The sequence below is a fragment of the Mobula hypostoma genome, chromosome 11 (assembly GCF_963921235.1).
Source record: "Mobula hypostoma chromosome 11, sMobHyp1.1, whole genome shotgun sequence".
Classification (NCBI taxonomy): Eukaryota; Metazoa; Chordata; class Chondrichthyes; order Myliobatiformes; family Myliobatidae; genus Mobula; species Mobula hypostoma.
In genome coordinates this window covers 65,358,556-65,379,298 of record NC_086107.1, presented here as the reverse complement: position 1 = coordinate 65,379,298, position 20,743 = coordinate 65,358,556, and the positions used below count along the sequence as shown (strand labels likewise).

The window sequence follows — 20,743 nt, the reverse complement described above, 5'->3', positions numbered from 1 at the left end:
CAGACCTCAGCAATACACAGACACACATTCATTTGGGCAATAAAATAAGTTCCTCAACAAATGATGTTCCAAAGTCTCAGAACTCACACTGACATATTTCAATGCCATTGAAGTGACACAAATTAATGTAGGCAAACGAAGATACTTTGACACACGTTATTTTCAGTAACACTGGGTGCATCATGAATACTCCTGCCAAAGCCTTCCTAGAACAAACATTGCTACATTCCATCTTTCATAACAGGGCTCTTGAAATGGCCTTCAGTGAGGTATTTTTTTTAGATTATGAGGACACATGTCCACGTTTATTGTCATTTAGTAATGCATGCATTAAGAAATGATACACTGTTCCTCCAGTATGATATCACAGAAACACAAGACAGACCAAGACTAAAAAAACTGACAAAAAACACATAATTATAACAAATATTTACAGCAGTGCAAAGCAATACCGTAATTTGATAAAGAACAGACCATGGGCACGGTAAAAACAAGTCTCAAAGTCCCGACAGCCTCATCATCTCACGCAGACAGTAGAAAGAAGAAAACTCTCCCTGCTATGAACCTCCAGCGCCGCAAACTCACCAATGCAGCAACCTGGAAGCACCCGACCACAGTCGACTCTTGAGTCCGTCTGAAAACTTCGAGCCTCCGACCAGCCCTCCGACACCGCGCACCAAGCACCATCTCTGCCGAGGGCTTCGACCCCGGCCCCAGCCACCAAGCCACAGGCAAAGCCAAGGATTCGGGGCCTTCCCCTCCGGAGATTCTTGATTGCACAGTAGCAGCGGCAGCGAAGCGGGCATTTCAGAAGTTTCTTCAGATGTTTCTCCGTGCTTCTCACGTCTGTCTCCATCAAATCAGGATTGTGCACGGCATCCTACTTAACAAATACAGATATCATTTGCCAGAGAGGCTGCGCGCACTACGTCACACCGCCATCTTCTCCTCCCATAAGTATATAGTACAGACATAGGCCTTCCATCCGCCTAATAATGTGCCAGCCCTCAGGAACCCATTAACAGCAATGCCAGTTTAATGATAATTCTTGTGACGAGGAACAATTTGCAGAAGGCAATCAAACCACAAACCCACATATTTTGAGGATGTAGGAGGAATCCATATGGTCACAGGGAGAGTGTGCAAGCTTCCCCAGAGTGCTAAAGTGGGGTTGAACTTGATCCCCGGGACTGTCTTGAAGTAGTTCTGCTGGCTGTACCACCCTTCGGATTGGCTGCAGTTCACACAGACACCTGCTCAATCCTTTCCCACAATCAATGTAACTTACACGGCAATATAAAACAGACTACAGATGGAGCAACACACAAAACTTTACAAGGATGTTGCTGGGACTGGAGGACCTGAGTTATAAATAAAAGATTGAATAGGTTAGGACTTTATTCCTTAGAACAGAGAAGATTGAGAGGACATTTAATAGAGGAATACAAAATTATGAGGGGTATACTTTATTGTCGCCAAACAATTGATACAATTATCACCACAATATTTGATTCTGCGCTTCGCACTCCCTGAAGTACAAATCAATAGTAAATATAGTAAAAATTTAAATTATAAATCATAAATAGAAAATAGAAAAGGGAAAATAAGGTAGCGCAAAAAAACCGGAGGCAGGTCCAGATATTTGGAGGGTACAGCCCAGATCCAGGTCAGGATCTGTTCAGCAGTCCTATCACAGTTGGAAAGAAGCTGTTCCCAAATCTAGCCATACGACTCTTCAAGCTCCTGAACCTTCTCCCGGAGGGAACAGGGACGAAAAGTGTGTTGACTGGGTGGGCCATGTCCTTGATTATCCTGGTAGCACTGCTCTGACAGCGTGCGGTGTAAAGTGAGTCCACGGATGGAAGATTGGTTTGTGATATGCTGGGCTGTGCTCATGATCTTCTGCAGCTTCTTCCAGTCTTGGACAGGACAACCTCCATAACAGGTTGTGATGCACCCTGGAAGAATGCTTTCTACTGTGCATCTATAAACATTAGTTAGGGTTTTAGGGGACAGGCCAAATTTCTTTAGCTTTCTCTGGAAGTAAAGGCGCTGGTGGGCCTTTATTGGTAGACTGGGTTAATGCAAGAAGGCTTTTTCCACTGAGGTTAGATGGGACTACAACTAGAGGTCATGGGTTAATGGTGGAAGGTGAAAAGTTTAAGGGGAACATGAGGGGGAACTTCTTCATTCTGAGGGTGGTGAGAGTGTGGAACGAGCTGCCAGTGCAAGTGATGCATGTGAGCTCAATTTCAATACTTAAGAGAAGTTTGGATAGGTACGTGGATGGTAGGGATACAGAGGCTATGGTTCCGGTGCAGGTCGATGGGAGTAGGCAGTTTAAATGATTTTGGCATGGACTAGTTGGCCCGAAAGGTATATTTCTGTACTTCTCTATGACTGTAAAAAGAAAACTCTGTAGGAACTCTGTGGGTCAGGTAGCATCTGTGGAGGGAAAAGAGCATGTAATGATTTGGGCCAAAACTCTTCATTGGGACTGGAAAGGAAGGGGGCAGAAGCTAGAATAAAGGGGAGGAGTACAATCTGGCAGTTGGTGGGTGAATCCAGGTGAGGAGGCAAGATGGCTAAATGGGAGCTGTCGGAGTGATATGAGACGTTGGGAGCTGACGGGTAAGGTAGGAAAAGTGGTAAACAAAGGCTTGGTGGCTCGCGGCGTGCCACTGGAATCCTCCAGCTGCCGTTCCCCGTCAACCTGGCCAACTGCGGTATCACATGCCACTTCTCATCCATCTGCTGCAATGCTGCTGCCGCTGCCCAGGGACTTGCCCAGGGCCCCTCCTGTGGCCTTCAGCTGGATGTCACACATGTTCAACCTTCAGCAATACGACTTGGTGCTGACCAAGCTCAGGAAGCTCCGTGGGAGTTCCCAAGCCAGGGATGAAGGCAATGCCGAGAATCCTTGCTTTACATTCTTCAGAGAACTTGGGGGCAACCCACTGCAAAGACAGCAGAGGAAGTTACCAGATGCACAAATGGAAGACTATAGGTTGCCCAATGTGTAACTAGAAATAGTACTCACAGAATGGATGCTATTTTTGCAGGAATGCATGGAGGTCCTTCAGAAATCCTGGCTGGGTACTCCTGGCAATCGATTCCTGGAGATGTCTCCGCCAGGACTTGATGAAACTCTGCATGAAAATCAAGCATCAACAGGTTGTTTAAATCTGCAATAGAAGAAGAAAATGCTGGAAATACCTCATATGTCAGGCAGCATGAGTGGAAAGAGAATCTCTGCATTTGAGCACTTGTCTGCACTTCCCCACGGTCAATTATTCAGGCTCCTGTGCACTAAGAGAAAAGTAGACAAAGTCAACTTCCCTTAAGTGTGGAATTTGAGTGAACTCTGAGAATATCTGTGACTATGAACTCCATGGGCAAAGTAATGCAGGCACACAAGTGAAGCTATACTTGAGCTTGTGGGACGTCACAGATCTCAAAAGGAACAGAGGACACAGCTAAAAAGTTGGCACATTCAGTGGAAATGGGTTCAGGGGAAATGGGTTGGTGATGTTGGAAAATCTCACAGCGAATAGTGAGTGTGTGCGCGCACGCACCATTACAGTTAATAAAATTTTCGAGAATTCTCTGAGAAGGATGAGACCTTGTGATTTCAGTCAGGTCATGGCTGACCCCTGACCTCTATAATTTGGTCTATTTCATACTTAATTCAACAAATCTATGATTCTAATTCATGTTTCATCTCTGATTCAGAGGAATGAATATACCAAATGGCACAAAGGCAGCCAAGAACGTGGAGATAAAATTGCTTACCTGATCTTCAACAACACAGAGAATGAACATAAAGTTTTATATTCCACACTCAGATATTGAACAGTTTACTAAAAGCTGTTCAACGCATCTCAATACTGATGTGATAACACATCTTATAGCAGGGTGACTGTGAACTAGAGTCAGCATTTCAAGAGTTAATATCCATTTGCTTCACAGAAGACATGAGCATTATCGGAAAGGTGATCTATTCTCATTAAACATCTCTTATATTTGACCTTGTGCACTGAATATTAAATATGTCCCAAAGGTTAAACATATGTAAAGTGATAGTCATTGAACCCAGAAGTAGTGCTACAACCTCACTAGCTCCAGCAGTCCAATATTAGTGATGGGCTTTGCCTTTCTGCCTTGAAATTCCAGTTATTCAGCCACTTCAGAGTTCTTAGTTTAAACATGTACTAAATGCCTTCATGCCTGAGGTCTGAAGCCACTCACAGGTGAAAGATCAGAGGTCACAGCTGCTGAGTATTTTGCTGCAAGCTTTCTCTGAAGCGTGTAGAATGTGACAAAGTTGTTTGAAGGAAGGAGAGGCAGAGGTGGTGGAGATGAGAACACCAAGGAATTGTTTCCAATTGTACTAAGGTGGGACTGATCCAGTAGATTACGTAACAAAGAGAAAATCAGCAGATGGCTGAAAAAAATCCAAGTAACACACACAAAGTGCTGGAGGAACTCAGCAAGTCAGGCAGCATCTATGAAAAAGAGTGACAGTTGATGTTTCAGGCTAGGATTGCACGTTGTGTAGATAACTGGAGTGTGGGTGTATTGGTAATATATTATCACTTGGTAAATTAATACCAGCCCAGGATAGTGATTAGAGTCAAGAGAGCCATAGAGGACAGAAACAGACACTTCAGTCCACTGGACCCTGCTGATCAAGATGCCCATTAAAACTTCGACTGTTCTGATAGAACAACTCCGATGCTGTCTCCCTCTCTATCAGCAATGTGTACTGATGATGTTTTGCAGTGCCACCTCAAACCTCTCAGTCTTTGCCAAATATTTATTATTTTCCAGCGAAAAGGGTACGCAGAAGGGAAAGTCTCAAACCCTGTGACCCAGGTTGGATTCTGACCCCCTGTGCTGTGTGTGTGGATTCTGAGCACTCACTGCATGACTGTGTGGGCTTGACTCCATTTCCTCCCCCATCCCAAACGCCATGCAAGCTGTGAACTGGCTGCGGTGGGAAGGGAATCAGTCCACGCTAGTTGGCGTATGTGACAACGTGTGTTGCAGAGATGTAAGTGGGGGATTGGGCTGATGACAGTGTTCTGCTTCGAGAACCAGTGTAAACTCGATATCCTCTTCCTGTCATAAGCAAAGAAAACAAACACATATTTAGATTTCTCAACTTCAGAGTGTCCCAAAACATTTCAGCCATCAGAATATTTTGTTAACACAAGAGATTCTGCACAAAGTATTTTGTTGTATTGACATGCTGGAAATGGAAGAACTGTAACAATCAGTTTATAATTAATGACAAATTACAGGGTTAATCATGAATGTTAGGAGAAGTCACCATTCTATTCCTCCCCTTCAATCTTTCCCATGTGCTTATGATTTCTTGAATAACTAAATTGTCGGTGTCTCCTTGTTTGTTAGTGTGATTGAATGCTACATGTTTGTTTTCAAAAAAATGACCGTCTGCTGCCTTTGGGACATCCAGCTGGCAAAGGTTAAATGATTAAAGCTTTTCACTGGGAACAGGGAGTGATGCACACTGTAGTACAACGTGGTAAATAATCTACTCTTTTCATCAGCCAACTAGGGCTGGCGGGTGCCAACTGATCGTGCACCTGGAACCCTAGCAAACAACGGTGGCTTGTTCAGGACTGACATGCTGGGGCAATCCTGGCATTGATGTTGCATACTTCACTAAGCCCGCTGGCAACTTGTACTGAATGAACACCCTTCATGTGTGCAGAGCACGTTTTTGAATCAGCTTCAGTCCAAAGATTCAGATGGGCAGACTTTGAAATGATCTTGTTTCCTATGCCTTGTAGTTCAATAGTTCCCAGGTCTCTCAAAACAATCAGCACAGTGAATGCGCGAAGACTTTTAAAAGGCAATTGTTGCTTTTATCTGTAGTCCTCTGCACTTGTCCACTTATTGATCACTGTGTGTTCTTCATGATTATTCCTATCTCCAATCCAGGCAAAATTATCTCATTAGATCTGTGGACTATTTCTCTCCTTGCAGGTTTGCAAGACCTATTAATTTTATTTGAACTGAGTCAGAATTGTTCCCATGCAAGTGAAATGGCATGCTTTGATGTGGAACCTTTGGTTTGGGTGGCTGTGTAAAGGTCATTATTGATTCAGATTCAGACCTTATGGTATTTAGAAGTAAGCCCATTGCTCAATGTCGTCTCTTTTCTGGACCGATCAAACTTTTTTGTTCCCACATAGACACTATTGATTTGTATCTCTAGACACTGAGGAAATGACCCAGGGTTATTGTGTTTCTTTTCAGAATGCAGCCGCGTGTCCTTTTCTCGCTGGTGTTTGTGCTGGTGGTTGTCCTCATGGCAGGGAGCTCAGAGGCTGGCAGGAACAAGAAAGGTGAGTGGAACGTGACTGAATCAGTGGGCTTTATCTTGTGTCAGTGCAGGGCACAAGCAAAAACCCAGTCTGGAAGAAACTGTTGAGGTGAATTGAAGATCGTGGTAAGTCTTAAAGTGTGGACCCTTAGGATTTGGTTCTGAGCATCTTTGCACTCCCCACACCTGGAACTGTGCCCTAAATTTTAATATGGTTTCTTTTTGCATCCATCCATTGCAGGTAGGTAGTTTTATCAATGGGGTGCTTTATCTTAGTTTTATCTTTCCCCTTACTGGTTTTTCACCTGGAACCTACCAGCCTTCTCCTTCCCACCCTCCCCCCACCTTCTTTATAGGGCCTCTGCCCCTTCCCTCTTCAGTCCTGACGAAGGGTTTCGGCCCGAAATGTTGACTGATCGTTTCCACGGATTGCTGCCCAACCTGCTGAGTTCCTCCAGCGTGGTGTGAGTGTTGCTTTGACCCCAGCATCTGCAGATTATTTTGTGTTTAACAACGGGGTACTCATTTCAGAATCAGAATCAGGTTTATTATCACCGGCATGTGTCGTGAAATTTGTTAACTTAGCAGCAGCAGTTCAATGCAAGACATAATATATAAGAAAACCAAACACCCTTGGGGAATTGAGATTTTCACCAAACACCCTTGGTGAATTGAGGTAGATTTGAAGCCAGGCTATCTCATTCCTCCAGCTGTCTAAGATGTCCCTTTTCCCCTACTCCAGTGCTTCTCCTGGGTGTTGCAACCACAAGTAGTGGCTGGTAGCTCTGGAAGTGCAACATGGAAATGGCAAATCCCATATCCCTTGGAGGCTTGGTCCCTGTACTTGAGACAGCAGTTAACTATCTCTGCAGTCTGCTGTCCGTCATCTAGTATTCTGAGCTGGGACACCAGGGAGCTCACTTGTGCTGGTGGTCTTATGATCCCATCTGTGCCCGAATGAGGCAAACACGTGTTCCTATGATGAATGAAGAATTTCATCCATCAGGTCAATATCTCGCAAACTTAGATATACATCAGTTGATGGAAGGATTGTAGACAATTGAGGAAGAAAATATTTTCACAATGAGTCCAGACCTCACTAGCTGTAAGGATCATAGAGGGAAAATCCCTCTTGACATTTAAAATTTACTTGGATGAGCAGTTGAAGAGCATATCTCACATAGTTTTAGTGAACCAGGAAATGCAGTAACCAAAATGGCTCTGTATTTTTGACAGGCATGGAATGATGTGCTAAACGGCCTTCTTCTATGCTTTAAAATTGTATCTTCTGATGATTGTTAATTCCTTGATGAGATGTGGGCATTACTGAAAAGTCTGGCATTTATTGCTCATCCCTCATTATCCTTGAGGAGGTGGAGGTGCGCCGCCTCGAACTACTACAGATATTAAGATTAATTACTTAGCTCTGTGTGGAAGTGAAACAGTTTACCAATATTGCATGCTCGAAGACATACGCTTGCTTAATAACTTTCGTCAGGAAATATTTAGAAATACAGCCATACAATACCTACCATGGCACCATCAATGTGTTCAAGTCAAAAGGAAAGGACCTCCATTTCCAAAAGTCTAAGTAATTCCTTAACAACTGCTGGTTCTGTCGTTATTTAGCACATGGCCTGCAGATAATGAACACTGAGCTGAACTGGATATACCTGGACTCTTTTGATTTTGTGCTTTATATTCAGTGTTTTTCACTCCTTTTCTTTGATGCCGTTTGCAAGATTTTTTTTATGCAGGGGTGGTTGATGTTTTTCTTTGAACGGGTTCCATGGTTTTCTTTGTTTTGTGGCTGTCTGTGGAGAAGACAAATCTCAGGGTTGTATACTACATACATACTTTGATAATAAATGCACTTTGAATCTTTGAATTTTGGAAACTAGCAAGCTGCTGTTAATTTCTCTTCAACCTCCTTCCATTTCTTTTAGAAATCTAGTTCATCAAATGCAGTAGTTTGATCTTCCTTTGGAATCTTAATCTCATCACAATGTATTCTGAATTAGCTTCTTGAGTCTTAAATCTGGAAGGGTACATTTCCCAAAGCTGGTAATTATCCTCATTATCGAAAACACATGCAGTAGATCTATTAGAAAAGCAACTCTACAAACACTGAGCACATCTCAGAGAAAAGTAGATCTAATGTTTCAGATCAGTGATTTCTTTCTCAGATTTTTTACCCTGCTAAATCTCTTAATGCTCTTGCTCACCTTCTAATGTGTACACAGCTGAGTGGAGCCCAAGATCATCAGTCTCCCTGTTGACAAACATTGTGGTTGTCTTGGCTGCCTTTTTGGTGCTTTGAACCACTAGGTTTAGTAACCTCAACCACCCGTCGACACAACGACACAGCCAACCCTTCTCTGGTGAATTATTTTCTTCAGATCACACTTAAGAGAGTTAATTCAAGATTGTTTAATGTCATTTCCATTATACAAGTGAAAAGGTGAACGAAATAACTGTTATTCTGGATCCAATGCAGCTCAAAAAGAAAACACAGTAAGATAAAGAACACAATAATAAAAAACACAATAAATATAAATACGTGAGATAGCTTATATACATGGATTGATTGTATATCAATTGAGCGATGCTAGCCACAGGAATATCCGTACATAAAATCACTGACAGGAAATAATAAAGTAGTGGTGGTTGGTGGTGTGGAGGGTTGAGTTAGTAGGTGGAGGACGATGAACATGATGGTTATTACAAGGGTCATAGAACCAGAGCACAGAAACAGGCCCTTTGCTCCATTAAGTCTCTGCTGACCCTCAAACATCCATTTTAACTAATCCCATTTTATTCTCCATGTGCCAATCAACACCTTCTAGATTCTATCACTCAGCTACATTCTCAGGACAATTAACAGCGGTCAGCTAACCTACCGACCCGCACGTCTTTGAGATGTGGGACGAAACTTGAGCACTCGTAGGGAGAATGTACACACTCCACACAGACCACACTCAAGGTCAGCATTGAACTTGCACCATAGGAGCTGTAAGGTGGAGCCACTGTGGTGCCCAGTATCCTTAACAACCTTAATTCAAATGCTAAAATGAAAGGATAATGAAGACCTCTTTCCCCCTGTCCGGAACAAAGTCTGAGATATTGTGCTCCGTTACAGAAAAAGGAAAGAAATCCAGCTCAGCCTGTAAGGAGTGGCAGTGGGGAGCTTGTGAGCCAGCAACAGGTGACTGCGGCAATGGGCTCCGCGAGGGAACCTGCAAAGAGAACGACGAGTCCAAGATCCTAAAGTGCAAACTGCCATGTAACTGGAAGAGGCAGTTTGGAGGTAAGTAATTTTTCTGAACTGCTGGATTTGCTTTCTTCAAAACTATTTTCTCCACCCTGCCCCCACCAAAATGCATCATTTGCAAAGATCTGCAGTCAGATCCCAGCCTAAGGCAGTTTTTAACCAGCTAATGGGAGGTATACGAGAGTTACAGGAACTCCCTGATAATCTTAATACCAGGGAGGCGGGGTGAGAAGCATGTCTTGTGTGGTGCACATTATTATTAGGCCAATTACCCCCGACTCCCTTACTCAAAATAATACGTTCACTTTACCAAAACCATACGTTCTTGGAAACAATTAGCCATCTGGTTGATATTACAGACTCATAGACCCCTATTGTATATTATTTCCAGTGGCTATTTTAAATTACTCACTACGGTTATGAGCCTGGTGCTTAATGAATGACTGTTACAATAATGGGGTCATTTTTGAGTGTTATCACACCATTTCTTTTTCTTGGTTAAGCAAAATAACATTTCTGCCTACTGTTTGGCTACTCAGATATTGTACAACAAATGATAATCACTTGTTTGCCTTTTCTAGCGTTCTGCTCATAAATTTCGTATGGTCTTTCCCCGCGCCATTCCTGCGTCCTTAGTCTTCTGGTTTTTACTGATTCTGGGAAACTTTTGCATGTATTCTCCCTCACTACATGTGGCTGCTTACTTTCACGCTTGGCTTCGCAATGGAGCACAAGTGTCGGTCGATGCAGCCAAATACTGAATTTTGGCCGCTGGACCTGGATGACCATAAAGCATTTCAGGGTGGCAACCAAACCTAAGTGATTGACCCACCAAAGACAGGGGCTCAAATCAACAGGCCCTTGACTCGCTGACCTTAAGCTCTTTTTACAGGTGACTGCAAGTACAAGTTTGGGAGCTGGGGAGAATGTGACACCGAGACTGGCCTCAAGACTCGTAATGGCACCCTAAAAAAAGCTCTGTTCAATGCGGAGTGTAAGCAGTCAGTGAAAGTCACAAAGCCCTGCGATAAATCCAAGTCAAAGTCAAAAGGTGAGTGCTTACCTGGCTGAGGGCAGGCGCAGGAACTGTGTATGTAATATCAGCTACCTCTAGGTAAGTGGCTTATGATACTGAAAACCAAGACGAATCACTCGTTTGCAAACTAGTAAACTAAGTTGATTGGTGAAAGGTTCCTAGAATGTAGTGCCAATAGAAGTGGGAGAAGCAGATGTGATAGCAACTTTAATGAGGCATTTAGGCGGACACATAGAGAGACAGGGGATGAGGGGATACAGACCATATGCAGGCAGATGGGATTAATTTAGACTGGTATCAAGCTCAACACATTCACAATAGGGTGAAGGGCTGTTCCTGTGTTGCATCGTTCTTATATACAAATAAAAAGACCCTTGTCCTTGATGATAGTTGTTTCTTCAAAAAACCTTAATATTAAGTCATAATTTCAACCAAAAACTAATTTTTAAATGGCAATAAATTATTAAAAATAAACTGGATTCAGTATTATTCCCAAATATTTAGATGCTGTTGATAAAAGAGCTATTTTAATTGGATGTTAAATTAAATCTAGGTAGGTATGGAGTTGTAGCCTGCTCTCTACATTCTTTCCTGGAGCTTAGGAAGGAATTTAAAAACAATGTATATGAAGATCTCTGGCAAGAAAACTCAAACAAAACATTAGACGAAATTCCTCATTAAAAACTTTCCAATGTAGAAATTGTTTGTGGCAGAGGTTAATAAGGATCAGCATAAGAAAAAAAAAACCTTGACGAAGCAAGGAAATGAATTCAGATTGACTAATGAAATTAAGGTTAATAGGTAATTTCTGATGACCCAGAGCAGAGAGAGCAAAGGAAGAAAAGGTAATAGAGAATGCGGATCTTATCAGAGGGTATCAGAAAGTGCAGATGCAGACGTTGCTGAACAGGGTGCCTTAGATGAACTTTTTACATAAGGAAATGCTGGTAGAGAGGCAGAAAGGTATCAGGACCCGATTGGAAGGTGTAATATAGTGAACATTAGCAAGTACAGTAGATACCTGAACGTAAAGGATCAGAGTAAACAAACAGAATAGGGAGTCGTACATGGGCATCTTTGGTAATTAACACTTGTTGATAATAAATTTAACAATGGGGTAGTATGAGATTTGGACTTTAGAGAAACAAAGCATTTCAGAAATATGTTTGAAAAGGGTTGGACTTGCGGTAGTGTGAGAGACAAAAATGAAAACTTTGCTACTGATACAGTTCCTGAAAATCTGAAATAAAACCAGAAACTATGAAAACACACAATGGGTCAGGCAGCATTTGTGGAGAGAGAAACAGGTGACATTTTTCTCGTAGACTTGCACAGGTGTTGGATGTGATTTGTGTTAAATTGGATAAATGAGAGAACACAAAGGGACTAGTGTGATTGGGAAGTGGTCTGAGGAGAGAAATATAGTGAAAGGAATAGTATTGATCTGCAGTAATAATTGTACTGATACGTCATTCATCTGAGATAATGTACAAAAAGATTATCAGCAATACAGCAACTGATTAATGTGACAGAGAATGGAGATGAGCTTTAGGCAGAATGCCAATAACCGTAACTACATTGGGTTTGTTTTTATCGCTGTTCCTTTTCATGCCTTTTGGAGCATCAGGTGGCATTTCTGCCATTTCCATAACATTTGACTGTTTTTTACGAGGCTGACTTGCTTGCTCAACGCTCAACCCAGCACAGATGGAAAGCGTGCAAGGAGCCGCCCGGATTCGAACTCAGGACCATTTGCCTCACAGTCCATTGCCTAGTTACATTGGTGGATGTTCATAAAGTTGGGACTAAGGGGCAGGCAAAAGTAATCATAGGGAATTATTGATCATTGATGGAATTATGGAAATAAAAGTGATAAAAAGCATAAAACTGGACTGCTGTATTGCTCTCTCCTCCATGTTAGACTAAATACAAGAACGGATCTTGTGTAGATAGAAGGGATTAGTTTAGGTAGGTTACTAGTTTAATTAGTTAGGAACAACATTTTGGGCTAAAGGGACTGTTTCCTCTGCTAAACTGTTTTATGTTCTGTACCAAGTCAGCAAGATCAGTGGTTCAGCCTGCTTTGATGGAATGGTGGTCTGTGCTTTGTCTGCCTTTCTGGAGGTGTGAAGGGATACGAGAGTGCATAGTCTTAAACATCCATCTCAGTTTCAAACATATTCAGTAACTGAGTCTCAACAGCCTTCCTGGGTAGCAAATTCCTAACATCTAGGTAAAGAAATTTTTTCTTGACTATGTTTAGAATGGCTCCTTATTTTGAAGCTGTGACTTCTAGCTGTAAACACCAAAGTCAGGGGAGACAGGAAGTCCACATCATCAACCCTGTCAAACCCCTTAAGAATATTGTACCTTTTAATAAGACCTGACAGACAGATTACAATTGTATCACTTATTGCAGCAACCTTAAAGTATTGATACATTATAGTGTTTTTGGCCCTGGAAAAGTACATTTTTACGAAAACTACTAGAGTTCAAAAGAAAGTCTAAAGTTACCAAAACTTACTAGGTTACCGCTTTGTCAGTTGACAGGCTGGCCAAATGCAGCTTGCCAAACATGGCTGTAGAGTTCATATTCATTTGGCCAATGAGAGCTCATTTTGTCTTGGATGCTCGGCCAATGCGAGCACAGCACAAAGTAACTTCATTGAGTGCTGATTGAATTAGCCGTTTTGTAGCAGGACTGCATCTTAAGTGGTACTGAGGTGCCAGTGTGTGTAAGCTTCAATATTCCTCATATGACAAACCTGCCAGCCCAGGAATCAGAAGACTAACCAGAACATCATTAGCTGTTTGTAAAATGAGCAGGATTGACCTGTGGTCCGAACACCAGGAAGGTGAATGAGAAAGTTGATTTTCTAAAACCTTAAGTACAAATCTTTTTCTTGCCTTTTTTTTGTACAGGTAAGAAGGGAAAGAAGGGGATGTGAAGAAGTTCCTAGAAATTTGACAGTATAACCCACCTTCTGTTGATCTGAGCTGCAGCACAATCTATACAGCCACCCCTCACCAAAATACCTTTCACCAAGCTTTGTTGTAATCTTCTAATCTGTAGAATTTAATGTAAAGGAGCAACCTTTTTAAGTGGTTGATTTTGTTTTCTAGTCTCTTATTGCTTATAAACCTGAGACTTTGGCATGTGTACAGTACATTTCTGCAACAATGTAATTTCTGTGTAGAATGCCTTCCAGATCTTTAGAATTGTAGTAGTTTTTACTGTGTATCAATTGTTCTGTTAAACCTCTTCCAAAATGATTTTTTCGTTTTTCGGCATTCTTTGAAGAATTTTAGGGCATTCATTTTTCCCAGTCTTTGACCTTCACATCTGAACGCATCCAGCATCCTTTCAGATAAAATAATTTGTAACTGTTTCATTTAGATTTGGATGACAGAAAAATGTTAAAGCAGTTGGTGATGTGAAAAATGGTCATTTTGCTCTACTGACATTGATGTAGTCTTGACAATGCGTGACATTGACACATTGAAATTTTTAATAAAACCACACAATTAAAACATTTTTTTAATTTCAAAGCTGTGAATTAGAAATTTAGAAAGCATAAAGTAACTAATGAAAAATAATACATTTTCAGAGCTAAGTGTTTGCCATTTACTGAACAGATCTTGGATGAGAGGTTTTTTTCAATAAAATCTTTTTATAAATTATATACTGTCGTTCTGTGCTTTCTGAGGTGAGTGGAAGGTGCTTGCTTGGTCCTATAGCTCAATGAACATTCAGAATCCATTTTTTTTTTCACTGACATACATACATTGAGTGACCACTTTATTAGGTACACCTGTATACCTGCTCTTTATTATAATATTGTGGCAGCAACTCAATGCATAAAAGCATGCATATGTACTCAAGAAGTTCAATTGTTGTTCAGACCAAACATCAAAATGGGGGAAGAAATACAATCTAAGTGACTTTGACCATTGGTTTGAGTATCTCAGAAAATGCCTGGGATTTTCACACACAACAATCTCTAGAGCTTATAAAGAATCGTGTGGGAAACAAAACAAAAATCCAGTGAACAGCAGTTCTGTGGTTGAGAATGCCTTGTTAATGAGAGAGGTTAGAGGAGAATGGCCAGACTGGTTCAAGCTGACAGGAAGGTGATAGTAATGAGAATCAGGCATATGACATGAAATAACTCAAATAACCAAGCATTACAACATTGGCGTGCAGAAGACCATCTCTGAATGCACAGCACATCTAATCTTGAAGTGGATGGGCAGCAAAAGGCCACACACATGCACGCAATGGCCACTCTATTAGGTAAAGGAGGTTGTAATACAGTGGCCACTGAAATTTGTTGTTTTGTGGCAGCAGTACAGTGTATGCCATAAAAATTACTGTTGCAAAAATAAATAGTCGAAAAGAGGAATGTAATGTTCATGGGCTCATGGACTGTTCAGATATCTGACGGCAGAGGGGAAGAAGATGTTTTTAAAACATCCAGTGCGGGTCTTCCATCTCCCGTACTTCCTTCACAATCATAGCAACAAGAGGTGGGTATGATCTGGATTGTAGTGTCATTAATGATGGGTGCGTACTCCTTGAGGCACAGTCTCCTGAAGATGAGACTGCATCCTCAATGGTGGGGAGGGTTGTGCCCATGACGCAGCTGGCTGAGGATGCAGACTCATCCGTGACACAGCTGGCTGAGGATGCGGAGTCCTCCGCAAGGCAGCTAGCTGAGGATGCAGACTCATCCATGACGCAGCTGGCTGAGGATGCAGACTCATCCGTGATGCAGCTGGCTGAGGATGCGGAGTCCTCCGCGAGGCAGCTGGCTGAGGATGCGGACTCATCCACGACGCAGCTGGCTGAGGACAGGGAGTCCTCCGTGAGGCAGCTGGCTGAGGACGCAGACTCATCTGCGACGCAGCTGGCTGAGGACGCAGACTCATCCACGATGCAGCTGGCTGAGGATGCAGACTCATCCGCGACGCAGCTGGCTGAGGATGTAGACTCATCCGTGACGCAGCTGGCTGAGGATGCGGAGTCCTCCGCGATGCAGCTGGCTGAGGACGCAGACTCATCCGCGACGCAGCTGGCTGAGGACGCAGACTCATCCGCGAGGCAGCTGGCTGAGGATGAAGAGTCATCCGTGACGCAGCTGGCTGAGGATGCGGAGTCCTCCGCGATGCAGCTGGCTGAGGACGCAGACTCATCCGCGACGCAGCTGGCTGAGGATGAAGAGTCATCCGCGACGCAGCTGGCTGAGGATGACGAATCATCCGTGATGCAGCTGGCTGAGGATGCGGACTCATCCGCGAGGCAGCTGGCTGAGGACGCGGACTCATCCGCGAGGCAGCTGGCTGAGGACGCGGAGTCATCCGCGAGGCAGCTGGCTGAGGACGCGGAGTCATCCGCGAGGCAGCTGGCTGAGGACGCAGAGTCATCCGTGACGCAGCTGGCTGAGGATGCGGAGTCATCCGCGAGGCAGCTGGCTGAGGAAGCGGACTCATCCGCGATGCAGCTGGCTGAGGACGGAGAGTCATCCGCGAGGCAGCTGGCTGAGGATGCAGACTCATCCGTGACGCAGCTGGCTGAGGATGCAGATTCATCCGTGAGGCAGCTGGCTGAGGATGCAGGAACTTTCGCGACGCAGCTGGCTGAGGATGTAGACTCATCCGTGACGCAGCTGGCTGAGGATGCGGAGTCCTCCGCGATGCAGCTGGCTGAGGACGCAGACTCATCCGCGACGCAGCTGGCTGAGGACGCAGACTCATCCGCGAGGCAGCTGGCTGAGGATGAAGAGTCATCCGCGACGCAGCTGGCTGAGGATCACGAATCATCCGTGATGCAGCTGGCTGAGGATGCGGACTCATCCGCGAGGCAGCTGGCTGAGGATGCGGACTCATCCGCAACGCAGCTGGCTGAGGACGCGGACTCATCCGCGAGGCAGCTGGCTGAGGACGCGGAGTCATCCGCGAGGCAGCTGGCTGAGGACGCGGAGTCATCCGCGAGGCAGCTGGCTGAGGACGCGGAGTCATCCGTGACGCAGCTGGCTGAGGACGCAGAGTCATCCGCGAGGCAGCTGGCTGAGGAAGCGGACTCATCCGCGATGCAGCTGGCTGAGGACGGAGAGTCATCCGCGAGGCAGCTGGCTGAGGATGCAGACTCATCCGTGACGCAGCTGGCTGAGGATGCAGATTCATCCGCGAGGCAGCTGGCTGAGGATGAAGAGTCATCCGCGACGCAGCTGGCTGAGGATGAAGAATCATCCGTGACGCAGCTGGCTGAGGTGGCTGAGGATGCAGATTCATCCGCGACGCAGCTGACTGAGGATGCAGAATCATCCGCGATGCAGCTGGCTGAGGATGCAGACTCATCCGCGACGCAGCTGGTTGAGGATGCGACTCATCCGCGATGCAGCTGGCTGAGGATGCGGAGTCATCCGCGAGGCAGCTGGCTGAGGACGCAGAGTCATCCGCGACGCAGCTGGCTGAGGACGCAGACTCATCCGCGACGCAGCTGGCTGAGGACGCAGTCTCATCCACGACGCAGCTGGCTGAGGATGGAGAGTCATCCGCGACGCAGCTGGCTGAGGACGGAGAGTCATCCACGATGCAGCTGGCTGAGGATGCAGAGTCATCTGCGACGCAGCTGGCTGAGTGAGATGAAGAGTCATCCGCGACGCAGCTGGCTGAGTGTGATGAAGAATCATCCGTGATGCATTTGGTTGAGGATGAAGAATAATCCATGATGCAGAGGATGCAGAATCATCCGTGATGCAGCTGGCTGAGTCTGCAACACTCTACAGCCTCTTTCAATCCTATGCATTGGAGGCACCATACTAGGTGGTGATGCAACCACATTATATCTGTAGAGATTTGCAAGAGGCTTTGTTGACATACCAGATCTCCTCAAATTCCTAATGAAATAGGGCCACAAGCAAGCCTTACTTGTGATTGCAACAATGAGATGTTGATGCCCAGGATCTTAAAGTTGCTCACCTTTTCCACTACTGATCCCTCAATGAGAACTGGTCTCCCAACTTCCCCTTCTTGAAGTCCACAATTAATTCCCTGGTCTCACTGACATTGAGGGTGAGGTGGTTGATTTTTTTGCAACACCCCTCAACCAGCTGATCTATCTCACTCCTTATGCCTCCTCATTGCTGTCATCGGTGAAGTTACAGTATAAATGGCATTTGAGCTGTGCCTAACCACACGGTCATCAGGGTAGATAGAGAATAGTGGGCTAAGTGCACATCACTGAAGTGTGCCTGTGTTAATTGTCAGTGAGGAGATGATATTACTGATCTATATTGGATACGGAAGCCAGGAATTCAGTTGCACGGTACAGAGCCGAGGTTTTGAAGCTTGTTGATTAGCACTGAGGGAATGATGGCATTCAATACCCAAATGCAATTGATAGGCAGCAGCCCAGTATATGTTTTGTTGTTGGACAGGTGTGCCAAGGCTGAGTGGAGAGTCCACTGTAGATCTATTGTGATGGTAGGCAAATTGTAATGGGTCCTGTCCTTGCTGACATGGGAGTCAGTTCTAGCCATGACTCTCCTTTCAGCACCTCAGCAAAGCAATTGTGATGAATACTTGTTCAAAAGGAAACAATTCATTGTGACTTTAATAAAAGTGTATCATAGATGTACAATACTTAGGATCAGACATCAAGAAAGTTTTGTAACTTTTTTTTAATCTATTTTCCCATGAGAGTATAATAATTCCCTTCACCCCTGAGTCACTGGAGAGTCAGAATCAGAGTCAGACTTATTGTCACTGACATAAGTATGAAATTGGTTGTTATGTGGCAGGAGTTCAGTGCGGGCATAACCAATTATTATAAGTTAAAATAAAGACAGATAGAGCAAAATTAAGAGGCTGGTAGAGCCATTGCCTCACAGCACTGGAGACTCCGGTTCAATCCTAAACTTGGGTGCTGTCTGTGTAGAGTTTGCACGTTCTACCTGTGACTGCAAATGTTTTCTCCGGGTATTAACTTTTCCTCCCAGATTGGTGCATTCATTGGCCAAGATGTGAGGGTAAATTGTAGAATTTGGGTGAATTGATGGATTAGGTTCACACAGATTTGGTAGATTGAAGGGCCTGTTCCTATATCTCTCTTGGACTCTTGAGGTTTATATCAACTCCAGTGTTTGAACATGTTTGGGACATGGTATTGTTAGAGGCCCCATCTTTTAGATAATGCATTAAGCAGTTTTATTTGAAGTTAAGGGAAAGCATGTTGTTTCAATTTTTATTATCACCTGCAGACGTTTTCATTTCCATCTTCTTCTCCAATGTAGTGAAAGCTGAATATGAGAGCTAACGCCCTGTGGGATAACTATGCTAGTGTTATAACTAAAGCATACAGTATATTTTATATATTTAAAAAACTACAGTCGCAGGCTCAAGTTTCTGGTACTTTACTGATCTCATGAAAGACTTTTTTAGTCTTTATTAAAGAATTATATTGTGTAATAAAATCCAGTATCATCAAAAGTGAAGGTCACATTTATTCCTCAAATTTGACATAAATCACCTTGAATAAAGAGTTCTGTTCAAATTGTGGTGACAAACAGTCAGGAAGGAAATATCAGAGGAACTATAAAAGAAACTGCACTACTTTCTATAAAATAATGTATGTTAATATGTTTACCTATTTGAAATTAAAACGTCAGATTGCATGGGGATCCTGAGTGAAAAACCCTTTTCAAATTGAGCCACAAATTCTCCATTGAATTGAGGTCTGGACTCTGACTTGGCCACTCTAGGACATTAATTCTGTTGTTTTTAAGCCATTTCTGTGTAGCTTTGACTTTATGCATGGGGTCATTGTCTTGCTAGAAAATGAATCTTCTCCCAAGTCGCAGTTCTCTTGCAGACTGCATCAGGTTTTCCTCCAGGATTTCTCTGTATTTTGCTGCATTCATTTTACCCTCGACCCTCACAAGCCTTCCAGGGCCTGCTGCCGTGATGATCCCCACACCATGGTGCAGCCACCACCACCACACTTTGCGGTATGGATGGTGTGTTTTTGATGATGTGTGGTGTTTGGCTTACGCCAATCATATCATTTAGTCTGATGGCCAAAAAACCTCAAATTTGGTTTCATCAGGCCATAGAATCTTCTTCCAGATGACTTCAGAGTCTGCAACATGCCTCCTGGCAAACTCTAGCTGAGATTCATGTGAATTTTTTATCAACAGTGGCTTTTTCTTTGCCACTCTCCCACAATTTGTGATTGGTGAAGCACCCAGGCAACAGTTGTATGCACAGTGTCTCCTATCTCAGCCACTGAGATGTTTTGTCTTCATGGTGTAGTTTTTGTCAGGATACTGACTCACCAGCAGTTGGACCTCCAGATATAGGTGTATTTTTACTACAATTAATTGAAACACCTTGACTGCACACAGGCCTCCAAAATCAGATCTCCACTTAACTAATTATATGACTTCTAAAACCAATTGGCTGCACCAGTGCTGATTTAGTGTGTCATATTAAAGGGCATGAATACTTACGCAATCAATGATTTTGTGTTTTATGTTTGTAACTAATTTAGATCACTTTATAGAGATCAGTTTTCACTTTGACTCAAAAGAGTCTTCTTCTGTTGATCAATGTCAAAAAGCCAAATTACATCCATTGTGATTCAATGTTGTAAAACAATAAAACAGGCATTGTACGTGTGTGTGTGTGTGTGTGTGTGTGTGTGTGTGTATTCACCTCCCCCCTTGGAAGATTTTTATATGTATAATATATATATAATTTCTACCTTTCTAGCAGGGCTATATATCGTGATTATGACCAAGATGAATGAGCAGTGGTCCAAAGGCAAACTGCTGAAATTTGAAATAGAAGTAGAGAATGCTGGAAAGACATGGAAGCTCAGGCAGCATCTATAAAAAGAGTTAATGCTTGAGGGTAATGCCTTGGCTGGGGGGTTTCGTGAGGGCGCAGTTGTCAAACAATTTGAGATGATTGAGAAAGTCTTCTCACAGAATCTGGAATTCTCTACCACAGAGGGATGTGTAGGCTAAATCAAAGGAGGTATCTAAAGAGGAGGTAGAGACAATTTTGAAAGATAGAGGAATTG

General features: G+C 43.6%; 1 protein-coding gene across 3 annotated transcripts in view; it reads left to right on the top strand.

The window, feature by feature from the left end:
* Positions 1–14,340, top strand: part of mdka (midkine a) — an 84,040-nt gene extending 69,700 nt beyond the window's left edge. For all 3 annotated transcript variants that reach the window (XM_063063238.1, XM_063063236.1, XM_063063235.1), the window contains exons 2-5: positions 6,286–6,374; positions 9,492–9,659; positions 10,516–10,674; positions 13,582–14,340. In XM_063063238.1, coding sequence (XP_062919308.1) covers positions 6,287–6,374; positions 9,492–9,659; positions 10,516–10,674; positions 13,582–13,607 — 441 coding nt within the window. In that variant the 5' untranslated portion in view covers position 6,286 and the 3' untranslated portion in view covers positions 13,608–14,340. The remainder of the gene's footprint in view (positions 1–6,285; positions 6,375–9,491; positions 9,660–10,515; positions 10,675–13,581) is intronic.
* Positions 14,341–20,743: the final 6,403 nt, after the last annotated feature.